The following is an 8,986-nucleotide window of genomic DNA, read 5'->3' as shown; positions in this document are numbered from 1 at the left end:
AAATGTGGATGCTTTTGCACTTCTCTCTTGTTCTCCCCATCCCTCCCTCATCTAGGTTTATGTCTTTTCTTTTCTTTTCTTTTCTTTTTTTTTTGATACGGAGTCTCGCTCAGTTGCCCAGGCTGGAGTGCAGTGGCATGATCTCAGCTCACTGCAAGCTCTGCCTCCCAGGTTGACGCCATTCTCTTGCCTCAGCCTCCCGAGTAGCTGGGACTACAGGCGCCCGCCACCATGCCTGCCTAATTTTTTTGTATTTTTAATAGAGATGGGGTTTCACTGTGTGTTAGCCAGGATGGTCTCGATCTCCTGACCTCGTGATCCTTCCGTCTCGGCCTCCCAAAGTGCTAGGATTACAGGCATAAGCCACCACGCCTGGCTGGTTTATGTCTTTTTAAAAATTCCCTGGCCGGGCGTGGTGGCTCACACTGTAATCCTAGCACTTTGGAAGGCCGAGGCAGGTGGATCACGAGGTCAGGACATCAAGACTATCCTGGCCATCATGGCGAAACCCCGTCTCTACTAAAAATACAAAAATTAGCCGGGTGTGGTGGTGTGTGCCTGTAATCCCAGCTAGTTGGGAGACTGAGGCATGAGAGTTGCTTGAAACCGGGAAGCGGAGGTTGCAGTGAGCCGAGATCGTGCCACTGCACTCCAGCCTGGTGACACAGCGAGACTCCGTCTCAAAAAAAATTCCCTTTGGCCCAGGTGCGGTGGCTGATGCCTGTTATCCCAGCACTTTGGGAGGCCGATGTGGGAGGATAACTTGAGGCCAGGAATTGGAGATTAGCTTGGGTAACATAGTGAGACCCCATGTCTACAAATAATAAAAAATTAGCTGGGGCCAGGCGTGGTGGCTCATGCCAGTAATCCCAGAACTTTGGGAGGCACAGGTGGGTGGATCACTTGAGGTCAGGAGTTGGAGACCACCCTGGCCAACATGGTGAAACCCCGTCTCTACTAAAAATACAAATATTAGCTGGGCGTGGTGGCGGGTGCCTGTAATCCCAGCTACTTGGGAGGCTGAGGCAGGAGAATCGCTTGATTCTCCAGGCGGAGGTTGCAGTGAGCCAAGATTGTGCCATTGCACTCCAGCCTGGGCAACAGAGCAATACTCTGCCTAAAAAAAAAAAAAAAAAAAAAAGGCCGGGTGCCTGTAATCCCACAGCACTTTGGGAGGCTGAGGTGGGTGGATCATGAGGTCAGATCGAGATCATCCTGGCTAACACGGTGAAACCCCATCTCTACTAAAAATAGAAAAAAATGGCCGGGCGCGGTGGCTCACGCTTGTAATCCCAGCACTTTGGGAGGCCGAGGCGGGCGGATCACGAGGTCAGGAGATCGAGACCATGGTGAAACCCCGTCTCTACTAAAAATACAAAAAATTAGCCGGGCGTGGTGGCGGGCGCCTGTAGTCCCAGCTACTCGGAGAGGCTGAGGCAGGAGAATTGCGTGAACCCAGGAGGCGGAGCTTGCAGTGAGCCGAGATCGCGCCACTGCACTCCAGCCTGGGTGACAGAGCGAGACTCCATCTCAAAAAAAAAAAAAAAAAAAAGAAAAAAATTAGCCAGGCGTGGTGGCGGGCGCCTGTAATCCCAGCTACTCGGGAGGCTGAGGCAGGCGAATGGGGTGAACCCGGGAGGCGGAGCTTGCAGTGAACCAAGATCGCGCCTCTGCACTCCAGCCTGGGAGACAGAGCGAGACTCCGTCTAAAAAAAAAAAAAAAAAAAAAAAAGCCAGGTGCAGTGGCACACACCTGTGATTCCAGCTTCTCAGGAGGCTAAGGTAGGAGGATGGCTTGAGCCCAGGAGGTCAAAGCTGCAGTGAACCAAGATCATGCCACTGCACTCCAGCCTGGATTACAGTGAGACCCTGTTTCAAAAAACAATTAAAAAAAAAAAAACAAAAAACCCTTTGACCTGTAATCCCAGCACTTTGGGAGGCCAAGGTAAGAGGTTCACTTGAGGCCAAGAGTTTGAGACCAGCCTTGGCAATATAGCAAGACACTGTCCCTATTTGTAAAAATAAAAAACAACAAACAAAAAAACCCTTTGGGAGGACATGAGAGTAGGTGCATGTGCTCATTCTGGCATCAAAATGAGATGTAGATGTTATTACCTTATTTTGCAGATGAGGAGGTTGAAGGTCAGAGAGGTGAAACAGCTTGTCTAAGGACACAGCTTATAGGTGACAGAGTTGGGGCTGGCCCTCAGACAGTGCTCTTGGAGAACAAGGATCCTGACTGAAGATCAGGACACAGATGTCCCAGAGCCACAGCATCCTCATATTAGCAGGGCCTTTAGAGAACAGTTGGTCCAACCCCCTCATTTTATGGGTGAGAAAAAGGAGGCTCAGAATGGAGAAGGGATTCTCCCAGAGTCATGCAGCAAGTTCGTGCAAAACCGTGATGAGAAATGCTCCGTGCTACACCACCCCTTTCTGTGACATTAGTTCAGTCATTGACTCAGCAAACATTTATTGAGCACCAACTGTGTGCCAGATCCTGTGCTATGCCGGGAAATACAGACATGAATAAAACTTGGTCCTTTTTTAAATTTCTTTTTTGAGACGCAGTTTCACTCAGTTGCCCAGGCCAGAGTACAGTGGCACAATCTTGGGTCACTGCAACCTCCGCCTCCCGTGTTCAAGTAATTCTTCTGCCTCAGGTTCCTGAGTAGCTGGGATTACAGGTGCCTGCCACCATGCTTGGCTAATTTTTGTATTTTTTAAATTAATTAATTAATTTATTTATTTTGTTTTTGAGACCGAGTCTCACTCTGTTGCCCAAGCTGGAGTGCAGTGGCACAATCTCAGCTCACTGCAACCTCCGCCTCCTGGGTTCAAGCGATTCTCCTGTCTTGCCCTCCCGAGTAGCTGGGACTACAGGCACCCGCCACCACACCCAGGTGATTTTTTTTTATTTTTAGTAGAGACGGGGTTTCACCATGTTAGCCAGGATGTTCTCAATCTCCTGACCTCGTGATCCGCCCGCCTCAGCCTCCCAAAGTGCTGGGATTACAAGTGTGAGCCACCGCGCCCGGCTATTTATTTATTTATTTATTTATGACGGAGTCTGTCTCTGTCGCCCAGGTTGGAGTGCAGTGGCACAATGTCGGCTCCCTGCAACCTCTGCCTTCTGGGTTCAAGTGATTCTCTTGCCTCAGCCTTCTAAGTAGCTGTGATTACAGGCATGCCACCACCCCCAGCTAATATTTGTATTTTTAGTGGAGACGGGGTTTCACCATGTTGGCCAGGCTGGTCTCGAACTCCTGACCTCAGGTGATCCACCCGCCTAGGCCTCCCAAAGTGCTGGGATTACAGGTGTGAGCCACTGCGCCCAGCCATAAAACTTGGTACTTGCCTATAAGGAGCCTTCGTCCTGCTTCCTGCTGGCTGCCAGGCCCCCTTGCTGGAGGTGCAAAGGAGGAGAACAGTAATAACAGTTAACATTTGCTGAGTGCTTGTTTCATGCCAAGCACTGTTTGAATTATTTTTCATGTATTAGTGCATTTCATTTTCCCAGTGAGCCTGTGAGGCAGGTCTTGGTAATAGGCCCACTTCACAGCTGAGGAACCTCAGGCATGCAGAGGCTGAGACGCACAACCAGGCAGCTCCAGAGTCGGAGCTTTAACCACCACCCTGAAATGAGGACTGCCATGGGGGAGGGGGTGAAGACAGAAGAGCAGGCGTCGGGGGGAGGGTGAGCTGAGGGGAAGGGGCAAACCAACCTGATCTGCCTCCCTCCTCCTTTAGTGCTCAGTGGGCCCCTCCTCTGATAAGGCCTTGACCTTCATGAAGGACCATTTCCTGATGGATGAGCAGGTGGTGGGAACGCCCCTGCTGGTGAAATCTGACGTGGAGTATACACGGCTTGCAGTGGAGACAGCCCAGGGCCTTGATGGGCACAGCCATCTTGTCATGTACCTAGGAACCAGTGAGTAAAGAGTTCCGGGACATCCCCCAAAGGACTAGAGCAGAGGATGCCCCCAGGTTGAGGAGGGAAACCCTTGAGTTCATTCACTTATTCGTTCAACAACTGTTTACTGAGCACCTGCTATGTGCCTGGCATTCTGCTAGGTTCTGGAAATACAGCAGAGGAGCAAAACAGTCCACTCCCTACCCTTTCTGAGCTTCGTATGGTGGGGAAGGCTGACAGGGAGGTCTTTGTGTGTCTTATGAGGGAAGCTATGTTAGAGGAATGAAAGGTGAGTGGGTGGAGGGGAGCTGGAAATCGCACATGAAGAGATCACTCCTTCAGGAAGCTCGGCTGTGAAGGGAGAGAGGAAGGAGGTGGTGGCTGGAGCACGGAGTGGGGCGCAGCTGGGGTTCTTGGTTTTGTTTTTTCCCCCTCCTTGCCCCCAGGGTTCTTGTTTTATAGACAGGAAGGACTAAGCATCTAGTAGACAGGGGGATGGCAAAGAGATGGGTAGAAGAAGGGATAAGTGGCAGGTAAAGTTGTGGCGGAAGCAGGCGGCCAGAGTTCAGGACACATGTTGAACTGGGCAGCCGTGGGTGGCGGGGAGACAGCACCTGAGCTGGGCTAGGAGTGAAGCTGTAGCGGTAGGGTGTGACTTGGTGGGTGTGCAGGCTCAGGGGGAGCTCTTATTTGAAGCTTTTGTGTTCTCTATGTAGGTGGAGGACACAAGGTCATGAGCTGGGAGTGAGGGGGCAGGAAAGGTGGGAGGTTTGAGAAGAGAGGGGTAGATTCAAATAGCCATTGTGGGCTGGGCGAGGTGGCTCATGCCTGTAATCCCAGGACTTTGGGAGGCCGAGGCGGGTGGATCACCTGAGGTCAGGAGTTCGAGACCAGCCTGGCCAACATCGTGAAACCTGTTTCTACTAAAAATACAGAAAAATTAGCAGTGTGTAGTGGCACGCACCTGTAATCCCAGCTACTCAGGAGGTTGAGGCAGGAGAATCACTTGAACCCGGGAGGCAGAGTTTGCAATGAGCCAAAATTGTGCCACTGCCCTCCAGCCTGGGCGACAAGAGTGAAACTCTGTCTAAAAAAAAAATAGCCATTGTGGAAAGAGGGAGACAGAGTCAGCAGGGAATGCGACAAGACTGCCCAGGCAGACTGCTCAGTCAGGGCCTGGCTGAGGAGGATAACCTTGAGGGTCAGTGGAAGAAATCTGTCAAGTTCATTCATTCCTTCAGGCCATATTACTAGGCACTGTATCAGCTGTGCATGTATTGGATATACAGCAGAGAACAAAACAGTCAAAAATCTCAGTCTTTGTGGAGTGGGTGGAGACAGACAATAGCATCCTGAATAAGTAAAGTACGTGGCACATCATGAGATTTGAGTCACGTAGAGGTGTGTATGGGAGAATCAGGAATGCCAGGTAAGGAGGTTGCACCTGTTAAAAGGGTGGCCAGGTAGACCTCACTGAGGTACTTGATGGAAGTGAGGGAGGCAGGTGATGTGATTTTCTACAGAACCACCCAGCCGCCCACTGTTTCATGCCTATGGAGAAATAGCTGGGTTTCTCCAGGGACAAAGTTTTGTCAGGGAGTTGCAAAGGAAGGACAGGGGTCCAAGGGATTTTAGCCATTTACAGCAGACTGCCATCTCCATGGCACAGAGGAAGGTGAATGGTTTGGCTGACCCGTGCCCAGTACATATCACCCTCAGAAGGAGCTTTCTTACAGCTGGGGAGGCCCCTGGAAGTTGGGAAGGGATGTGTGGATGAGGTGAGATGACTTCCGCTCTCTCTGTCTCCCCATAGCCACAGGGTCGCTCCACAAGGCTGTGGTGAGTGGGGACAGCAGTGCTCATCTGGTGGAAGAGATTCAGCTGTTCCCTGACCCTGAACCTGTTCGCAACCTGCAGCTGGCCCCCACCCAGGTGGGAAGGGACCTGACCATCAAATGGCCTTCCAGTGGGGCTGGCCTTGGGGGCCTGTTGTACTGGCTCCCTGGGCCTGCACCAGCGTGCTGGGACTTTACTAGATGTGGCTGGGGCTCCCTGACAATCTCCATCTCTCCTCCAGGGTGCAGTGTTTGTAGGCTTCTCAGGAGGTGTCTGGAGGGTGCCCCGAGCCAACTGTAGTGTCTATGAGAGCTGTGTGGACTGTGTCCTTGCCCGGGATCCCCACTGTGCCTGGGACCCTGAGTCCCGAACCTGTTGCCTCCTGTCTGCCCCCAACCTGTGAGTGCCAGTCCTGGATGGTGGCCTGGATGGCCATCCAGGACCCTTCTCAGCCAGCTTCTGCTACTGTTCTTCCTCTCTCCAGGGGCTACTGACACATTCACTCCAAGAGTCCTCCCATCCTGCAATGGGTTCCTCCATGGATGGAGTTTCCAGGCAGTTTTTTGAAGCTGCTCTGGCCATTCTGGGTTCCTCTCTCTGTTCCTACCCTGGGTTCCTCCCCTGGCCTACCTTCTTCCCTACTGCACTTCCTCCCTTCCTCCTTCCTCTTCCCACTTTCAGCCTTTTGAAAGATAATTTTTACTTTCTCTGCTCTCTTAGGAACTCCTGGAAGCAGGACATGGAGCGGGGGAACCCAGAGTGGGCATGTGCCAGTGGCCCCATGAGCAGGAGCCTTCGGCCTCAGAGCCGCCCGCAAATCAGTGAGTGTGGGACCACTCACCAGGGGAGGTGCAAAGGCTCTGGAAGACTTTTGGGCAGGGGTAGGCATTCCTGCTCCAATTTCCTCCCCCAGCACCTGCCTGGCTTGAGATCTGAACACCCGAGTTGGGATGGATTTGGGTCCTGGCTATAGGGAAGAGGGATAGGAATTCTGAGCTGGAGGCCAAGCTGGGATTCAGGATTGAGGTTGCAGTTGATTTTGGTGTCAGAGTTGAAGTTAGGTGGACTGCAGCTTAGTTTGGGGTCCAGACTGGAGATTAAGGAGGAGTGAAATTTGAGTTTGGGAGTTGAAATGGAAGTTGGAGATAAGAGTTAGGGTCCAGGCCAGGCTCAGTGGCTCACTCCTGTAATCCCAGCACTTTGGGAGGCTGAGGCGGGACTCCCTTCTACCATTGTTTGAGCTCATGAGTTTGAGACCAGCCTGGCCAAAATGGTAGAACCCCATCTCTACAAAAATTAACCAGGCGTGGAAACACATGCCTGTAGTCCCAGCTACTCGGGAGACTGGGGTGGAAGGATGCCTTGAGCCCAGGAGGCAGAGGTCGCAGTGAGCTGAGGTTGCGCCACTGCACTCCAGCCTGCACAAGAGAGCCAGACCCTGCCTCAAAAAAAAAAAGAGGGTTGGGGTCCAAAGATAGGTTAGAGACTCTCTCCTGTCATCCTTCACTTCTCCCTTAACCCCTTTGCTCCTTTCTTTCTCCTACAGTTAAAGAAGTCCTGGCTGTCCCCAACTCCATCCTGGAGCTCCCCTGCCCCCACCTGTCAGCCTTGGCCTCTTATTATTGGAGTCACGGCCCAGCAGCAGTCCCAGAAGCCTCTTCCACTGTCTACAATGGCTCCCTCTTGCTGATAGTGCAGGATGGAGTTGGGGGTCTCTACCAGTGCTGGGCAACAGAGAATGGCTTTTCATACCCTGTGATCTCCTACTGGGTAGACAGCCAGGACCAGACCCTGGCCCTGGATCCTGAACTGGCAGGCATCCCCCGGGAGCACATGAAGCTCCCGTTGACCAGGGTCAGTGGTGGGGCTGCCCTGGCTGCCCAGCAGTCCTACTGGCCCCACTTTGTCACTGTCACTGTCCTCTTCACCTTAGTGCTTTCAGGAGCCCTCATCATCCTCCTAGCCTCCCCATTGAGAGCACTTCGGGCTCGGGGCAAGGTTCAGGGCTGTGAGACCCTGCGCCCTGGGGAGAAGGCCCCGTTGAGCAGAGAGCAACACCTCCAGTCTCCCAAGGAATGCAGGACCTCTGCCAGTGATGTGGACGCTGACAACTGCCTAGGCACTGATTAAACTCTAGGCACAGGCTGGGGCTGCAGGGCAGGCACCTGGCCATGCTGGCTGGGTGGCCCCAATACAGCCCTGACGAGGATGAGAGCAGCACAAAAGACCACCTTTCTCCCCTGAGAGGAGCTTCTGCTACTCTGCAACACTGATGGCACTCAGCAGGGTGATGCACAGCAGTCTGCCTTCCCTATGGGACTCCCTTCTACCAAGCACATGAGCTCTCTAACGGGGTGGGGGCCACCCCCAGACCTGCTCCTACACTGATATTGAGGAACCTGGAGAGGATCCTTCAGCTCTGGCCATTCCAGGGACCCTCCAGAAACACAGTGTTCCAAGAGACCCTAAAAAATCTGCCTGTCCCAGGACCCTATGGTAATGAACACCAAACATCTAAACAACCATATGCTAACATGCCACTCCTGGAAACTCCACTCTGAAGCTGCCACTTTGGACACCAACACTCGCTTCTCCCAGGGTCATGCAGGGATCTGCTCCCTCCTGCTTCCCTTACCAATCATGCACCGCTGACTCCCAGGAAGTCTTTCCTGAAGTCTGACCACTTTTCTTCTTGCTTCAGTTGGGGCAGACTGTGATCCCTTCTGCCCTGGCAGAATGGCAGGGGTAATCTGAGCCTTGTTCACTCCTTTACCCTAGCTGACCCCTTGACCTCTCCCCCTCCCTTTTCCTTTGTTTTGGGATTCAGAAAACTGCTTGTCAGAGACTGTTTATTTTTTATTAAAAATATAAAGCTTATGTATGCTGTGTTTTATTAAAAATATAAAGCTTATGGGTGCTGTGTTTTATTAAAAATATAAAGCTTATGGGTGCTGTGTTTGTTGGAGCAGAGTGCTCCGGCAGAGAATTGCTGGGATGTGAAGGGAGCAAGCAGTCCAAGCACATCAGTTGGGAGGAGGACTAGGTTTGTGGGGGGATTGTTCTCTCCAACTCCAGACTACCTCCTCTGCCCTGCTAGCTCCCCACCCAGAACCAGCCCACCCAGAACTAGCCCACAGCACTTTCCTCCACTCTGAGCATTGCTGGAGGGTGCTGCAAACTTTTGCCTTTTGGGCCAACCACAGGTTGGTGGGCTCAGCTTGTAGCCGTCTGCTAGAC

At 52.4% G+C, this 8,986-nt stretch overlaps 1 protein-coding gene across 1 annotated transcript; it reads left to right on the top strand.

The window, feature by feature from the left end:
- Positions 1 to 3,756: 3,756 nt before the first annotated feature.
- On the top strand, positions 3,757 to 8,626 carry LOC131380670 (semaphorin-4A). Its single transcript, XM_058439166.1, has 5 exons — positions 3,757 to 3,931; positions 5,727 to 5,845; positions 5,991 to 6,148; positions 6,470 to 6,570; positions 7,296 to 8,626. Exons 1-5 carry the CDS (start codon positions 3,790 to 3,792, stop codon positions 7,877 to 7,879), a joined length of 1,104 nt encoding a protein of 367 aa, XP_058295149.1. The 5' UTR covers positions 3,757 to 3,789; the 3' UTR covers positions 7,880 to 8,626.
- The last annotated feature ends 360 nt before the right edge of the window (positions 8,627 to 8,986 follow it).

The sequence above is a fragment of the Hylobates moloch genome, unplaced genomic scaffold (assembly GCF_009828535.3).
Source record: "Hylobates moloch isolate HMO894 unplaced genomic scaffold, HMol_V3 SCAFFOLD_5, whole genome shotgun sequence".
Lineage (NCBI taxonomy): Eukaryota > Metazoa > Chordata > Mammalia > Primates > Hylobatidae > Hylobates > Hylobates moloch.
The sequence above is the reverse complement of the archived record's forward strand: the minus strand, read 5'-3'. Positions and strand labels throughout refer to the sequence as shown.